General features: G+C 44.4%; 2 protein-coding genes across 2 annotated transcripts; both read right to left on the bottom strand.

Moving 5' to 3' along the window:
• Positions 1 to 917: 917 nt before the first annotated feature.
• LOC118884444 (kelch repeat and BTB domain-containing protein 6) lies at positions 918 to 3,417 on the bottom strand. The gene has a single exon (XM_036832099.1). The coding sequence runs from the start codon at positions 3,112 to 3,114 to the stop codon at positions 1,018 to 1,020; it is 2,097 nt and encodes a 698-aa protein (XP_036687994.1). The 5' UTR covers positions 3,115 to 3,417; the 3' UTR covers positions 918 to 1,017.
• LOC118884416 (cell division control protein 42 homolog) lies at positions 3,257 to 14,014 on the bottom strand. The gene is given in 8 exon segments (XM_036832064.1): positions 3,257 to 3,392; positions 3,440 to 3,581; positions 9,785 to 9,812; positions 10,989 to 11,236; positions 11,239 to 11,301; positions 11,304 to 11,401; positions 11,553 to 11,655; positions 13,849 to 14,014. Coding segments are annotated over 8 exon segments (984 nt in total).
• Positions 14,015 to 18,472: the final 4,458 nt, after the last annotated feature.

Below are 18,472 nucleotides of genomic sequence, written 5' to 3'. Positions count from 1 at the left end.
CCAATATTACTCACAAAACAGTAAAGAATAATCACATCTTGTTGACAAATCTTCTAAGATAAACACCAAAACTGTACAGCCAAAATATTTTAAGAATCACATAAACTTTTCAGGACAGTGGATAAAAATTTTCACAATCATGTCCAGTGAAAAAAGGATTATTCCTCTGATTCAATGAAGCATGTATCAAGTATAGATTTAAAATATGAACCTACAAAGCAAGTTACTGGGTTTGTTTTTTTTTTTTTAAAGGTTTTTAGATGATTGGTGACATTACTAGAATGGAATTTTTTTAGATGGAAAATTGGTCACTATTTGCAAATACACATTATATTACAGATTTAAAACTGAAATTTCTTTTCAAACAGTAGAATCCTGTTTTTTTGTTTTTACTTTCAGTGAGCTTATGAGCATTCTATATATTATCACAAATGAAATCACCATTCAGTCACATTAAACATATGTATTTTTTTTTCACAAAAGAGGAGAAAACTGAACTAAAACTTAGCAGACTATATTTGTTAGAACACATTTTGTAAAAACCCACTAGTTTAAAGTTTTGGAAATCTACTACACTGTTCCGAAGGAAAATATATGCTTTCCAGCCCTCTCTAGTAATTCCTATCCAATCAGTTTTCTATTGTAGAAATTAAAATTCAAGTTGAAGTACTTGTGGCACAAGACAGAATGTAAGATTTAATAATAGAAGACTATTGATTACAACTAACTTATATTGTCATCAAACATAAACATACTAAACAATCAACACTGGACTTTTAGAACAGTAAATTATTAAATAGGTTGATTTCTTTTAATGTTTAAATTCTATAACATTAAATTATGTTAGTATTTCAAACAATACCCTTTCTAAACCAAACCTGAAATTAATCAACTTTTTTTCTTTTTTTTTTTTTTTTCCAGCAAAACGAAAGGGTCTCTTTAAGATACTTTCCAAAGCAGTAAAAACACCTTAGTGTTTCAGCTTATCTATAACACACTCTGCTGACCCTGCGCATTTCACTGAGGGGCTACCTGAACCCACAAATCATCATCAGATAAAGAACTTGAACTTCCTGACTCAGAGTCCAGCTCACTGAATCCACCTAAATCCCACTCAGTGCTCGATTCACTGGGTACTTCTTCCTCCTCAGTGAGAAAACTCTGACCAGGTTCAAGACAGGAAGGATAAACGCGAGCTGAGAGGCAAAAAAAGTTAGAATCAAACTGGAACAGGCCTAATGTGGTACCTATATTAATCCACTGGTCACCCCTAATATCATATTCATACACAGTCACCCGGTTCTTTTTCCACTGCGGGGTGCGTGAGGTGATCAGCAACAGTTTTTGCCCATGATTGATAATCCGGTAGTTGTTAGTCTCTGACACCAAGGGAATGTTATTAATCTGCCTCCACTCTCCTCTGACTGGATTGTAGACCTTCATGACAGGGATGTCGCAGATGCAATAGATCTCATCATTGAAGACACAGGCTTCCTGAAAATCATTGCGCTTCAGAGAAACACACTTCAGCCACATATTGTGGCTGGGATCAAAGCAGAACATGCGCTTACTATTGAGAGCGTAAAGATAGTTCTGAATTACCATCAGATCGAAGGAAATAAAAGAATGGGGCAGTGGAGCCACCAGTGCCCACTGGTTCCTCTGGACACTGTAGCACTCCACCTCCTTCAGTTTAATGCCGGTAATAGGGTCCCGCCCACCCAAAATGTAAATGTAGCCATTGAGGTATGCCACGTCCATGCCCTCACGGCAGAGCAGGCGGTCAGCAAGTTGCTGCCAACTATTCTGGGCTGGTTTATACACCCAGAGGTCCTTCCTGGGCTGGGCGGCCAGATAGATGTCATGGTCTGGAGAGACACAGACAGCTAAGGTGGTCACAGTCCTAGTGTGAGCAAGGCAGGTCAAAGGTGATGGCACTTTGTAAATGTCCCCCGAGTATGGGTCACAGCACAGAAAGGGATCTCTGGGATGTCCAAAGAAGATCACCATCTTCTTGGCATACACACCCAGCCTCTGGGGTGGATTTTCTGCCACGGATACAACAGAGCTGCTGCTGCAGCCGCCGCCGCCGCCGCCAGCGCCGCTAACGACACTGCTAACGACGCCCCCGCTGCCGCTGCCGCTGCTGCCGCCACCGCTGCTGCTCTCTGGCTTTGGCACCAGAGACTTGCACAGCGTGTCACCATATCGCATCTGCCGGGCCCCTTCAACAAGGTCCAGACAGTACTTCTTCACCATGGTGTTGGTCAGCAGCCCCTCCAGGTAATTCCGATCTTCATCGGTGAAGTGTGTCCAGCGGACACACTTGAAGACTTCTGCAGCGCTGGGACCCCGCTCCTTGGGAGCCGCCTCCAACCACTGCACCGCCACGTGGCACACGGTCTGCTCATGCTCGATGTTTAGACTGTCCAGGCGCAGGACGGCCAGCAGTTGGGCCAGGGTCAAATCTGCCAGAGACTCCTCCCGAATCGAACTCATCTGGCTGAGCTGCTTGAAGTTGTGGGCTATAAAGGACTGGGCCTGTGATCGCAGCTTGCGATGGCCGAAGGCGTCGGCGAACTTGAAGATGGCCGTGCAGTTGGCCAGGTCAAGGCGGCGGGCTAGGAAGGAGGCACAGGCTTCACGCACATACTCGAGCTGCAGCATGTCGGAGGCGGCGTACAGGCGCTCCACATTGGATTCACTCAGGGACACACGACCCGTGTAGCAGTAATCGACCAGCACCTCGAAGGACTCGGCATCCACATCGTGCATGGTCACGTTCGTCTGGTGACTCTCGTACATGCCGCCGGTGAACATGCTCTTGAAGTAGGGACACGCGGCAGCCAGCACGTTACGGTTGCAGGGGAAGAGGCGGCCCGTGCCAGGCCCGCTGCCAGGAGTGACCACCTCGATGGTCACATCACAGAGCAACCGCGCGTCGTAGAAGGACTTGAGCTGGGCCAGCAGGGCTGCGGAATGAGCCGTGTCCTTCAGCTCCTCTGGGCCCGTGAAAAAAGCCGAAACCGTGGGTTTGTGAACCCTTTTGGGCCGCTTCCCGCCGCGGGGACTAGCGAGGCGGCGAGAGCGCGAAGCTTCTTCCCGGGACTGCATGGTGGAGATGCTGGCGGGGAGCTGAGGACGAGTAAGGATGCAAGGACCGGGCTCTGGCGCCTCCTCACCCTCTGCTCGCTGACGCTAAGACCGCGGTGTCTCCGGAGAGACTGCAGCACGGGTCCATTTATTTAAGTCAACCCTACGCCGCGGTGCCGCCTCCCTCGACCGCGTAGACTGCGTCCGACTCACCCGTTCCCAGTTCCACGCCCTTTCTCCGCCTCAGCTCGCCCTCACAGGACCTACTGGCTGGAACCGAGCGATCCGCCACCGCCGCGCTGGCAACACCAGTAGGCGTCCAGGAGAACTACGGTTCCCAGGTTACCTTTCGCGCCTCGAGGCACGCCGGGGCCCTCCGGACTCTGCGGCATAGGCTGCGGCACCAGCTGCGGCACGGGCTGCGGCACGGTAGCCGCTTTGCATGTTGGGAGTAGTAGTAGCCGCAACAACATCGCGAGACTTGTTGGCTGTTCATTGTTTCGGATGACGGAGTTAGAAATCGCTAATTCTCTTCTATTCGGTGTTATGGTTTCGAACTTTGGGTGTGGAATTCAGATTAGATACCCGTTCTACTGTTTATCAATTGTTTGACTTCTCTCTCAGAGCTCTTGTTTTTGAAAACGTTAATAGCAATAGTATTTCATAGCGTGTGACAATTGAACTAAATTGCGTAGGCGATATACGCATAAGCTGCGTAGGCTGGATATACTTGCTCTGAATAAATATTTGTTGATTAGTAGAATAACATACCTACCTATACGTAGTACCCATAATATAAAGGTTCAATAAGTTTTACCTTTTCTTCTAACGTTTATGAAAGATGTAGCAACCTCTCATTTGAAATCATGAGCCTGTAGGAAAATGGGAAAAACCCTGCAGGTTTCTGCAGAGATACCTTTAAGTTTTGGGGGTTTTGTTTTTTTAATAAATAGATTTTAAGATCAGTTTTAGGTTTACTGGAAAATCCAACAGAAAGCTACAGGAAGCTCCCATATATTCCACCCCTTCTCAGTTTCCGCTGTTTACAACATATTGCATTAGTGTATGCCGTTGTTACAAGTGATGAACACCGATATATCATTAATTAAAGCATGTAGTTTATTTTAGGGTTTACTCTTTGTGTTGTACAGGTCTATGGGTTTTGAAAAATGTATGTCATGTACCTATCATTACAATAATATACAGAATCGTTTCACGGTCCTAAAAATCCTCTGTTCAATCTACTTATGCCTCCTCTTCCTTGCCCCCCAGCCCCTGGGAAACACTGATCTTCTTATTGTCTAGTTTTACCTTTTCCAGAGTGTCTGGCAGTTGGAATATATCTTCTTTCACTTGGCAATATTCAGTTAAGATTCCCATGTCTTTTCACGGCTTGATAGTCATTTCTTGTTATCATTGAGTAATATTCCATTGTGTACGTATACCAGTTTACTTATCCGTTTCCCTGCTAAATGACATTTTGTTTGCTTTCAATTTTTGCAATTACGAATAAAGCTGCTATAAACACTCGTGTTGGTTACTGCATGGACATAAGTTTTCAACTCATTTTGGTATACGCCAAGGAATGTGATTGCTGGATCATATGGTAATACTATGTTTAACTTTGTAAGGAAATGCCAAAATGTTTTCCAAAGTGGCGGCCTGTACTGTTTTGCATTCCCATCAGCAATTAATGAGCGTTCCTATTGTTCCACATCCTCCCTAGCATTTGGTATTGTCAGTGTTTTGGATTTTACACTGTACAGCCTTTAAACTTGCCTCTCTGGGAAAAAATTCTGAAGGATCCGATCATATTTTAAACATCTAGCAATATCTGCAGGGCTGTTCAACTGTGGTCTCAGCAGTATGTATGAATTTTCTCAAATACGCAAATCAAGAATATTAATAGATGCTTTGGTGGTCTCACAAAGTCTATATTTCATGTTCCAGAAGTAGTGCTGAAGTATTTTCATTAATTCTCTTGATATGAATGTTCATAACTAATCCAATATAGCTCCTTTCACTACCATCCCCAAATTAACTGAAGATTCTGGAATTCTAGTTATTAAGGAGAATTTTAAATAAAAATATTTAACAAAGAGACCTTGTACTGTGCGGGATCCTAAAGAGTTCGGCATCATACATGCCCAAACATCCCTTGAATTAGTCTGGTCTAACGTATGCCTTACAAAAGTGTTTTTATATGTGTATTTATCAACATTGTTTCACTATAAAATCCTCAAAATAAATTGTGCTCAGGCATTGAGTTTTAACTTTTTCATATATGCCTCTAACAGTGTAATTTGCTTTCGACTGCTTTTCACAAAATTCAAAATATTTATTAGACACTGTGCTGTAAGGCCTACAGCAGTATTGTTCAATAACATTTTCTGTGATGACGAGAATATTCTATATCTGTGTTATCCATTATGGTAGCCATTAGCCACATGTGGCTCTTAAACACTTGAAATGTGGCTAATGCAACTGAGGAACTGAGGTTCTAATTTTAGAAACATAGCATTGGCAGCAACAAATCTTTTCAACAAATGCTACCAAAACAACTGGATCATAACGGAAAAAAATTAACCTTGAAACTGACAACGCTGAACTTTACCTAATCCCTGTGCCACAGGGCAAACAGCGATAATTAAGAAATCCCGTCAACCTTTTTTTTTGTTTCTCCCTGGAGATCATCCTATCCTTTTGTGATTGGAAATTGGTAACCATGGCAAACCACCTTCTCCCACGTGACTTAGATAAGCGTCATGGTCCACTCTTTCTCATGACTACCATAAGGCTCACAGAGGATCCCCTTATTTACCTGTGAGAAGGTTAAACACAGACCTTTCCATTTTTGCCTGAACCTGCCAACAAGGCCAGACACAGGGTCTCTAACTCCCAGTCCTTGGTCTCATGAACGATTAACTGAGATTAGAAGTGTGCCCATGGAAATTCCCTGGCAGTCCAGTGGTTAGGACGCGGTGCTCTCACTGCTAGGCCCAGGTTTGATCCCTGGCTGGGGAACTAAGATCCCACAAGATGCGCTGTGAGGCAAAAAAAAAAAAAAAAAAAAAAGAAGTGCACCCAAACTAGCTAGACACCAAAATACACATTTACTAGTCAGCCGACCAAGACTTCCCCTAGTTACAAAAGCAATTCTAACTGTAAACCACTCTACCTATAACTTGTCCAAACCCTCCCTACAACAGTCTAAGGCAAACTCACCCTGCCTTTGATTCTGAACTGTTCTCCACGATGGCAATATTCTGAAGAAACTCAGTTTCCTTACTTGTTTGGTTTTTGTTTTTGACAGTTTGGTGCCATTACTAAAATGGAACTAGAAGCCCACCTCTGAGCCCCCATCTTCTCCACCCTGGTCCTGAGGCTTTTTGAGCCCCAGACAATTGTCTGTGGTAGCACGGTAAGGATTTGATTTTGGTTTTGGGGGCCATCTCTTGGTTTGGTTTTGTTGCTAGCTATTGTTTAATAGCTCTGTAGTGACCTAAATGGGAAGGAATTCTAAAAAAGAGTGGATATATGTATACGTATAATTGATTCACTTTGCTGCACAGCAGAAACTAACACAACATTGTAGAACAACTATACTCCAGTAAAAATTAAAAAAAAAAAAAAAAAAGACCCCTTCCCTGAGACCAAGACAACACTGAGGGTTTCTCGGATTAGGTGGCTATTGCTGAGCCGGATTCCCTAGCTTTTTCACGATCGCCTCGCCTCTCTATGCCACGACCAAGGAAACAACGCAGATCCCCCGAAATGGGACTCCTTCCACGTCTGTGTTTCAAAACCTGAAAAACTCTATCCTCTTCTTCCACCTTTGGACCCCTCAATTACTCGTTACCCTTTTCCCTTTTTATACACAAAAAAAGAAAGACATGTATATCCTTGTTTGCGGGATGGTTAGAAGCTTTTTTTTCTGCAAACAGGCTACTGCCACAACTGTAGCTAAGCTGGTACCAGAAAGAATTTTCCCTACGTGGGGGTCCCTTTGTTCCTCTCTAGTGACAGAGGAACCAACTTCAACAGTAAGGTTATTGAGGATATTCAACAAGTACTTCCACTGCTACAAAAATTTCACTGTCTTAGCCACCCTCAATCCTCTGGAAAAATAAAGCAGGCCAACAGTGCTCTTAAATTCAAACTAGCCATACTCTCTGAGGCACCCAACCCGCCCCAAATCTTGTACTTGGTCCTGGTGATCCTCAGATCCTCCCCCTCCAGTCAACACTGATTATTCCCTTATGAATAATTATGTATTATGAAATAATACTGGCAGGCCAGTGAAGATTTCTTACCTCTTCTTCTAGACCTTAAGTGACCTTAATTTGATCTAATATCTATCCTTGTATCACCTCACACTGGTCAGAATGGCCATCATCAAAAAGTCTACAAACAATAAATGCCGGAGAGGGTGTGGAGAAAAGGGAACCCTCTTGCACTGTTGGTGGGAATGTAAATTGGTACAACCGCTATGGAGAACAGTATGGAGGTTCCTTCAAAAACTAAAAATAGAATTATCATATGATCCAGCAATCCCACTCCTGGGCGTATATCCAGAGAAAACCATAATTCGAAAAGATACCTGCACCGCAATGTTCATTGCAGCACTATTTTCAATAGCCAAGACATGGAAGCAACCTAAACGTCCATCGACAGAGGAATGGTTAAAGAAGATGTGGTACACCTATACAATGGAATATTAGCCATAAAAAGGATGAAATAATGCCATCTGCAGCAACATGCATGGACCTGGAGATTATCATACTCATTGAAGTAAGACAGAGAAAGACAAATATCATATGATATCACTCATATGTGGAGTCTAATTTTTTAAAATGATATAAATGAACTTATTTACAAAACAGAAACAGACTCACAGATTTCAAAAACAAACTTATGGTTACCAAAGGGGAAAGGTGGGGGGAGGGATAAATTAGGAGCTTGGGACTAACATATACACACTACTATATATAAAACAGATAACTAACAAGGACCTACTGTACAGCACAGGGAACTCTACTCAATATTCTGTAATAACCTATGTGGGAAAAGTATCTGAAAAAGAATGAATATATGTGCACGTATAACTGAATCACTTTGCTATACACCTGAAACTAACACAACATTATAAATCAACTGTACTCCAATAAAATTTTAAAAAAATAACATCTATCCTTAAATATTGTTAAAGTTTTATTAAATACACTCATATTTATCATCAACAGGTCAGGTTTCCTTTCCCACCACACACCCTACATGACCTTCAAATTGGAAATTCCCTCTTCTGGAAAAGATACCACCAAAAGACCTATCTTGAATCCCAGTGGAAGGGATCTTACACTGTCTCCTAACCACCAATACCACTACAAAACTACAAGGGGTACAACATGTACTTTATGTGTCACGATTAAAAAATGCAAAACAGGCACCCCCGGAGCAGGCAGCAGCGTTATTCCTCCATGGGCCCCGGCTGCCGTTTGCGTGCGCGGCTGGGAGGAGGGCAGCTGACTTCCTCCAACTAAAAAAAAGAGAGAAGGATGTTCCCCCAAACCCTCCCTTCTGGTCCCTGGTAGAGCGCTCAGAACTGGTGACCACTTCAAAAAAGAAAAAGATGCCATCCGCAAAAAAAAAAAAAAAAAAAAAGCAAAACAAACAATTGCGGTTTCTCATGTAAGGAGCATGGAAGTCACCACTCCGTCCTAACAACAATTAAAAAGCTGAATGGAGTGAAAAATCAACAACTCTTCTTGAATCCGTAAGAGAGGGGAGGACACAGGGCACACGGCTGTTCCCAAGGCTGGAGACGCAACAACAGGGAGTACTGGCTTACCGGGAGTGCAGACGCAGGAGCAGGAATCGTGGCAGGAACCAGGGCTGAGGTAGGAAGACTCCAAACACAACTGACAGATTGCTAGAGGCTCAGGGCGGACAACTCTGAAGTTAAAAGCTCCAGAGGACCCAATCAAAGGGGGGCCTCCGACTCTGGGAGCTTGAGAGTTTTCACGGTAAACATGGGAGAAAAATCCCCTCGTGCTTCCAAAGGGAGAGGGAAAATGGAGCCTGTTTTTAAATACCCCAGGGCACTGTCTTACCAGGCCTGCCCTCAGGAGGAACTAGTTAATCAGAGCCTAATCTGCTGGGGTCTTATAAGAGCCCGACTAAGGGAAATACCCAACTCCACTTAACTATAGCCTTCCAGGTGGGAGACGGGAAATACCCAGCTCCAGCCCACTCTATCCCACCTAAGGGGAAGGAAAACAGTAAAAAACACACTTAAAGCTCACAGTTCAGAGGCACAGGCTCCCTAAAAGGCTGAAACCTAATCATGAACAATAGGGCTTCCCCTCCCCACTCCTCACCGCCGCATTACTACAGGCCTGTTTACTGCAGTGCCCTTTACCCAGCACATCAGGTCCCAATATCAACAAAAAATTAAAAGGCAAAACCACAATTTTCTTTTTTTGATGGGGAAAAAAATGTTTTTTAATTGCGTACTCAATCCATTTTGTGTATTTCAAAAGGTGCAATACTTTTCTTCCTTTGTCAGTGAAAAAAGTTAGAAATTAACTTAAAAAAAAAAATCAGTGGCAAACGGCAAACCAATTTCCTTGAGAGTCAGGGTTACATATACAGTGCATCCTCGAACAGGCGGGGCAAGCCAGATTCCACCCACTTTTCATGAGTTTCGTCAAATACTGGACCTATTCAAGGGTCAAGAGAAAAGGCAACTTTCAAAAAGAGTATATATATATATATATATATATATATATATATGTAAATTTTTTCTTTTTTAGCCCCACTGCCACCGACTAGGGATCAAACCCAGGCCCACGGCAGTGAAAGCACCGAGTCCTAAACACTGGGCCACCAGGGAATTCCCAAAAAGGAGTATATTGTTAAATGAGGCGTTTACTATACTCCTTCCTGAGAGCACCAGGTGGGGAACATGTTTTCTAAACTAGATCTAGGAAGTAGAATGTGGAATCAATCCGTCCTCCTCCCCTTAAGGGCTGTCCAATGGTTAATGAATTAAAAAAACATGACTAAATAAAAACAAATCCCACACACACCTCCCTGCCCCACCCCCCCCAAAAAAGAAAATTAAAATAAGCTAGATATCCCAGATTGCTCTCCAGAGTGGAAACCGGGAACTGTTTCAACAACCCAAATTAGTCTGTTACAGAGTCACCACAAGCATGCCTTGCTTTTAAACCAAAAAAAAAAACAACAAAAAATTTTTTTTGAAATGACAAAAGCTAGTACTGATCATTTTTTCCAACAATACACAATTACTCAAAATTAACTAGTACTGAGAGGGGGAAGGGGGCCATACCTATGGGCCTTGTCTCACAGGAGTGAATGTGGGTAGTGCAGGGCATTTGTCATTATTGCAAAAACGAATCTTAATTTTTAAGATTGTTTGATTGCTTTTCGTATGATGCTGACACCAGCTGTGCAGAAAGGCCTCTGGAGAGACGTTCACAGCAGCACACACCTGCGGCTCCTCAGTTCTGGAGGCTCCAGGGCAGCCAATATTCCTTTGTTAAATACATTCTTTTTTTTTTTTTTTTTTAAAGGAATTCCTTTATTTTTATTATTTATTTATTTATTTATTTATTTATTTTTGGCTGTGTTGGGTCTTCGTTTCTGTGCGAGGGCTTTCTCTAGTTGTGGCGAGCGGGGGCCACTCTAAATTGCGGTGCGCGGGCCTCTCACTATCGCGGCCTCTCTTGTTGCGGAGCACAGGTTCCAGACGCGCAGGCTCAGTAGCTGTGGCTCACGGGCCTAGTTGCTCCGTGGCATGTGGGATCTTCCCGGACCAGGGCTCGAACCCGTGTCCCCTGCATTGGCAGGCAGATTCTCAACCACTGCGCCACCAGGGAAGCCCTAGATACATTCTTTAGGCCTTTCTGTGTGAGTGCAGAACACTCCACATATTTGACCGCCTTCAGGTCACCGGCCAGTTTTTCAGCAGCCTCTGGAGTGATCGGCTTCTGTTTATTCTTGGCAAGTTTCTCAATAGTGAAGGGGTCATCTCTGAGATCAATTTGGGTCCCAGTAAGCATGAAAGGAGTCTTTGGACAGTGGTAAGTTATCTCAGGCACCCACTTTTCTTTCACATTTTGAATGAGGATGGAGAGACCACTGAAAAACAGACTAGAAATACACCTGTTTGTGGATAACTCATAATAATCTGTCATAATCCTCTTGCCCTGCAGTATCAAAAAGTCCAAGAGTATATGGCTCTCCACCAATCGTAACTGTGACTGCATAGTTGTCAAAAACAGTCCACACAGGGACTTCCCTGGCGGTCCAGTAGTTAAGACTCCATGCTTCCACTGCAGGGGCCACGGGTTCCATCCCTGGCTGGGGAGCTAAGATCCCTGCATACTGTGTGTGGTGTGGCAAAAAAATTAAAATAAAAAAAAAAAACAACAGTTGGTACATACTCAGATGGAAACTTGTTTGTTGTGTAGGATATCAGGAGACATGTTTTACCAACAGCACCATCGCCGACAACAACACACTTAATTGTCTGCGTTGCTGAAACAGTTCTGTATCCACTTTAAATATTTCAAATTTGATGCTGACCTCAGCTCCACCGCCCACAAAACCACAATTTGAAGAGACAGAGCAAGCATCAGAACCAGACATGGCAGGAATGTTGGAATTATCAGACCAGGAATTGAAAACAACTATAAATAATATGCTAAGGGTTCTAAGGATGAAATAGACAGGATGCAGGAACTGAGGGGCAATGTAAGCAGAGAGATGGAAATCCTAAGAAAAAAACCAAAAAGAAATGACAGAGGTTCTGGTTCAAGACGGTGACGTAGGAAAATCCTGAACTCGCCTCCTCCCATGGACACACCGAATTTATGTGGAACAGTTTCCTCTGAAAGAAAGCTAAAAACTGGCAGAGCAGCCCTTCACACCTGGTAAACGAGAGGGAAGCCACATGGAAGCAGGTGGGAAAGGCTGAGGCAGAATCTCTCCATAAATTCCCCCACCCCCAGTGCAGGGATCTGCAACAGGAGGGAACTCAAAACCCGGATCGTCTCACTGAGGAGTGAAGAGTCTATACCCCATATTGGGCACCCCAACCTTTAAGACCTGCCCCCAAGAGACAAGCCCCCAAATATCTGGCTTAGAAGACCAGCAGAGCCTGCACCCGGGAGACTCATGGGCTGTAGCAAACTGAGGGCTGGTGCACAGACCCATGGGTGCCAGGGCCCAGCAAAGAAGCAGCCCTTTGAAAAGTGCCCAGGCTTTCTGTGAAAAAGGACTCACTTGCTACTTTTGACAGTGTTGGTCTGAGGGGCAGAGGCCTGCTGGGAAACTCTCTGGGGATGGAGGCTGGCAGGTGCAATCTTCCTGCTCTCCCTCTTTTTAACTTTCATTTCTTTTATTTTTCTTTCTTTTCTTTCTTTCTCTTTCTCCCTTCCTTCCTTCTTTCCTTCCTTTTTTTTTTTTTTTTTTTGTTTTGCTTTTTTTCCCTTTCTTCTCTTTTTGGTGGGTACCACCTTTGCACTACCCACCCCACCCCCCCACCTTGCTCCAGCCAGTGGGTGCATCACCACCCTCTCTGCTGCTCTCCAGAGCACCAATATCTCCCAAAGGGGAGGAACTTCTACACATGTCCAGTGCCCCAGTTTGTATGTCTGGTGACCTGGTTTCTACAGCTGCCACCCAGGGGATGCCCCTTGATAACCTGGCCCTGGAAGCCAGAGGGGCTTGTGCTCCTGGGTCCCACAGAGAGACAGTTCTTGGCGGGGTACCACCCCAGGGCACTGCACAGATAGCGGGCTGAAACGCTTCCCCAGGCTTTCTGAGAAAGAGGCCTGTTTCCTTCTTCTTTTTTAAAAAATTTATTTATTTATTTATTTATTTATTTATTTTTGGCTGCGTTGGGTCTTCGTTGCTGCGTGCAGGCTTTCTCTAGTTGCGGCGAGCGGGGGCTACTGTTTGTTGCAGTGCGCGGGCTTCTCACTGCGGTGGCTTCTCTTTCGCGGAGCGTGGGCTTTAGGCACACGGGCTTCAGTAGTTGTGGCGCACAGGCTTCAGTAGTTGTAGCACACGGGCTCAGTAGTTGTGGCTCGTGGCCTCTAGAGCGCAGGCTCAGTAGTTGTGGCACATGGGCTTAGTTGCTCTGCGGCATGTGGGATCTTCCCGGATCAGGGATCGAACCCGTGTCCCCTGCATTGGCAGGCGGATTCTTAACTGCTGCTCCAGCAGGGAAGTCCCCCTGTTTCCTTCTTCAGGATCTTTGCCCTAAGGGACAGGCTTCTGCTTTGGCTCACTTATGTGGGCCTATGGAGGTGCTCTCAGGGAATGGAGACCCATGGATGCAATCTTTGCCTTCTCCCTCTGTCTTGCTCCAGCTCACTGGTATCTTCCCATAAAGAGCTTATACCCTTGTCTGGTGCCCTGGCTTTTGTGGCTGCTGCCAGGAGACACCTCTGTATCACCTGGTTCTGCTGGCCAGTGGGGTTTATGCTCCAGGAGTCCTACAACTGGAACCAAGGGGAAAGAGTTTATAAACTCCTACCACCCCTGGGGCACGGCAGGAGGCAACAGACCCAGGAGGTCTGTCTTTCCCACAGAAAGTGGGAGAGGCCTATAGGCTTATCATTATAGCCACAGCCTGAGGGGCAGGCTTCTGATTAATGACACATCTAAGGCTGAATTTAGACCTTTCCTGAGACCTCGGAGGACGATGCTATCTTCACGCTTTACCTCTGCCCTGCTCCAGCGTGCCAGCATCTCTCGGAGAGGAGCTCTTATACGTATCTGGTGCCCCAGTGTTTACATCTGGTGCCCTGGTTTTGGCAGCTTGATTCCTTGGCTCTGGTGGCCGGGGGGCTTGCACTCCTGCATATGCACAGGACTGCAACAATCCCATAGACAGTTCTTGGCAGGCTACCACCCCAGGGCACTGCCCAAACAGCTGACTGAAACACACCCCCGGGCTTTCTGTGAAAGAGGCCTACGCGCTTGTCCTGAAGCTTTGGCTTAGGAGCAGGCTTTACATCTGGCATGCATCTAGTGGCTACGGAGGGGCTCAAGGAATGAAGGCCAGGGGACGCCATCTTATACTGTCCCTCTGCCTCGCCACAGCTCACCGGTATCTCCTAGAAAGGAACTAATACACTTGTCTGGAGCCCTGATGTTTGTGACTGCTACCCCGAGGGCGCCTCCAGGTTCCCTGGCTCTGGTAGCCAGTGGGGCTTATGCTTGCCGCCCCACTGGGACTGTGTATGTTTGCATCCTGTAAAAGCTGCTGCCTGAGGGTCTGGCTTCCAATCAGCCTGACTCCTCTCCTTTGGCACTGACTGGTCTTGGTACAGCCTCAATGACGGGGAGCCGTTAAAGGTAAAATAGACTGCTTGGCTTACAAAGGTTTGAGAGAATGAAGAGCTAGGACAGATAGAACAATAAAGCTCATCTCCTACACAAGGCCAACGCTGCAAGACTGGGAGAGGTAACTGTTTCATCCAGTGCATAGAAACCAACACAGAGCGTCAAGCAAAATGAAGAAACAGAGGAATGAAATGATAGAGGTCCAAAACACCGTAAGAGAAATGCAGAAGGCCTTTATGGGCTTGTTAGTAGACTGGACACAGCTGAGGAAAGAATCACTGAGCTTGAGGATATATCAAGCAAAACCAAAAGCTAAAAAGCGAAGAGGGACTTCCCTGGTGGTGCAGTGGTTAAGAATCCGCCTGACAATGCAGGGGACACGGGTTCGATCCCTGGTCTGGGAAGATCCCACATGCCGTGGAGCAACTAAGCCCGTGTGCTACAACTACTGAGCTTGTGCTCTAGAGCCCTCGAGCCACAACTACTGAGCCTGCATGCCACAACTACTGGAGCCCGCGTGCCTAGAGCCCATGCTCCACAACAAGAGAAGCCACCACAATGAAAAGCCCGGGCACCATGATGAAGAGTAGCCCCCGCTCGCCGCAACCAGAGAAAGCCCGCGCGCAGCAACGAAGACCCAACGCAGCCAAAGATAAGTAAATAAAAATAAATAAATCTATTAATTAGTAAATAAATAAAAATAAAAAGCAAAGAGAACAAAGACTAGGAAAAAAAAACTGGAACAGAATCTCCAAGGACTGTGGGACAACTACAAAAGGTGTCACATACACACAGGGGGAATACTAGAAGGAAAGGAGAGAGAAAGAAATTAAAAAAAAAGTGAAACAATAATGACCTAGAATTTCTCCAACTTAATGTCAGACACCACTGCTGGGGGTCCGGGTTCCATCCCTGGTCGGGGAACTAAGATCCTGCAAGCCGTGAAGCGTGACCAGAAAAAAAAAAAAAAAAGAAATCATATAAAATATGCTCTCACACCACAGTGGAATTACTAGAAATCAATAACAGGAAAATCTCAAAATGCATGAAGATTAAACAACACACTTCTCCCCCACCCCCAGCTTTATTGAGGTATGATTGACAAATAAAAATTATATATATGCTAAGGTCATACAACATGATTTTTAAGGTGTATAACATGATGATTTAATATATTTTGTGTAATGATTACCACAATCAAGTGAGTTAATACATCCAACACTTCACATAGTTACCTTTTTACATTTTTTATGGTAAGGACACTTAAGATTATTCTTAGCAGATTTCAAGTATACAATACATTACTATTAACTACAGTCACCATGCTGTAATCAGATCCCCAGAGCTTATTCATTTTACGACTGAAATTTTGTACCATTTCACCAATCCCTCCCTATTTTCTCCACCCTCAGCCACTGGCAACCACCATTATACTACTCTCTGGTTTTATGAGTTTGAGATTTTTACATTCCATATATATGTGAGATCATACAGTATTTGTCTTTCTGTGTCTGGCTTATTTCACTTAGCAGAATGTCCTCCAGGTTCATCCATGTTGTTGCAGATGGCAGGATTTCCTTCTTTTTCGTGGCTAATATTCCATTCTCTCTATATATGCCGCATTTTCTTTATCTATTCATCCATCGATGGACATTTAGGTTATTTCCGTTTCTTAGCTATTGTGAATAATGCTGCAGTGAACATAGGAGTGCAGATATCTCTTCAAAATACTGACTTGATTTCCTTTGGATATGTACCCAGAAGTGGAATTTCTGGATCACATGGTAGCTCTATTTTTAACTTTTAGAGGAACCTCCATACAATTTTCCATATTAGCCCTACCAATTTAAATTCCAAACAACAGTGCTCAAGGGTTCTCTTTTTCTCCACATCCTCGTCAACACTTATCTCTCATTTTCTAAATGACATTCCAACAGGTGTGAGGTGATAGCTAATTGTGATTTTGATCTGCATTTCCCTGATGATTAGTGCTGTTGAACACCTTTTTGTACACCTGTTGGCCATTTGTATGTCTTCTTTGGAAAAATGTCTATTCAGGTCCTTGCCCATTGTTTAATCGGGTCATTTGAATTTTATCAAATATTTTTCTGTATTGATTGAATGATCATATGATTTTAATCCTTCATTTTGTTAATGTGCTGTATCACATTTATTGATTTGTGTATGTTAAGTCAACCTTGCATCCCAGGGATAACTGCCACTTGATTATGGTGTCTGTTTTTCTAGTTTCTATCATTTATTTCTATTCTAATCTTGCTTATTTCCTTTCTTCTCATACCTTTCAGTTTAGTTTGTTCTTTTTTTAGTTCCTTGAGGTATAGTTCAACTTTAGGTTGTTTATGTGAGATAGCTCTTTTTTTCTTAATTTAGACATTTATCACTATAAACCTCCCCGTTAGAACTACTTTCAGAAGTTCCCTGGTGATTTAGTGATTAGGATTCGGCACGTTGCCGTGGCCCAGGTTCAATCCCTGGTCGGTGAACTGAGATTCTGCAAGCCACGTGCCACAGCCAAAAAAAAAAAGAACTACTTCACTTCATCCCATATGTTTTGGTGTGTTGCGTATCTATTTTTGTTTGTCTTTAAAACTTTTTGAATTTTCCTTTCTTCTTTGACCCATATTTGTTCAGGAGTGTATTGTTTCATTTCCACATATTTGTGAATTTTCCAATTTACCTCCTGTTATTGATTTTTAGTTTCATATTGTTGTGGTCAGAAGAGATACTTATACTAATTTTATTTTCCCTTTTTCTCTCTCTCTTCTCTTTCTGGAATTCCCATAATGTCAATGATGCTTCCTTTGATGGTATTGCATAAGTCCCGTATGCTTTCTTCACTCTTTTTCTTTTTTTCTTCTTGATCCTCTGACTGGAAAATTTCAGAAGACTTATCTTCAAGTTCACTGATTCTTTCATCTGACTGAAACTCTCTATTGAATATTTCAGTGCAGTCATTGCATTCTTGAGTTCCAGGATTTCTGATTTTTTTTTTTTTAATGATTTCTCTTTCTTTGCTGAACTTCTCATTTTGTTCATGTACTGTTTTCCTATTTTTGTTTAGTTATCTCTGTGTTTTTTTTCCTAATTTACTGAATTTCTTTAAGAGTTTATTCTGAATTCTTTGTTATTCAATTCATAACTCTAAATATTTTAGGGTTAGTGGAGCTTTATTAGTTTCCTTTGATGGTGTCTTGTTTACCTGATTACTTGTGATTCTTGAATTCTTGCATTGCTATCTGCATACTTGAGGAAGAGCTCTCCTCTTCCAGAGCCTACGGATTTACTTTGGCAGAGAAACCCTTCGCCAGACAGTCCAGTCTGGGGTTCTGCATGTGTCAGCTGGTAGCACCCCCAGGCAAGCAGGGCTTGCTATGGGGTCTCTACTGGGCAGGGGTGTTGCCTGTGCTCTAATGTTGGGGGGCGGGCTCTGTTCTGCAGTCAGACAATGTTACTCTCTGGGCTCCCTGGTGGGGAGTCTGTAAGCTCTGCTCCACAGCTGGGCAGGGGAACTAATGGGGCTTTCTGTCCAGGTTCGGCTGCAGGCTACACTCAACAAACAGGCGGGGCCGTAGGCTGCAATGCACGCGGGGCTGAAGGCTAGGCTCTACAGATGGACAGGCTTACTGTGCAGGCGCCTTACACGGGCTCCTCCGGATGCGTGGGGAGAGACAGCGCCCTCTGCGTTTGGGCAAGGCTGCTAGCTTGGTTCCCGGTGCCCTTGGGGCGGTAGAACGAGCTCCGCGGCCTGGCTGCACTGCTGGTTGTGTACCAGAACCGGATAGAGCTGCTGAGTGTGCTCTCTGGCCAGATGGGGAGCAACTAGCTCGGATGCGTGGGTGGATGGAGTCCCTGGCTGGGAGCTCTCATTGGCCGCCCTCACCAGCAGGAGCGCCGTGCCACAGCATGACCCCTGCACTGGTTGCTGTGAGCCCTGCCCTCCTACCTTGTTTCCAGCTGACCCCATTTGGTGTAGCCCTGC

This window comes from Balaenoptera musculus, chromosome 18 (assembly GCF_009873245.2).
Source record: "Balaenoptera musculus isolate JJ_BM4_2016_0621 chromosome 18, mBalMus1.pri.v3, whole genome shotgun sequence".
NCBI classification, from domain to species: Eukaryota; Metazoa; Chordata; class Mammalia; order Artiodactyla; family Balaenopteridae; genus Balaenoptera; species Balaenoptera musculus.
Note: the sequence above shows the minus strand (reverse complement) of the source record. Positions and strands in the feature narration are given on the sequence as shown.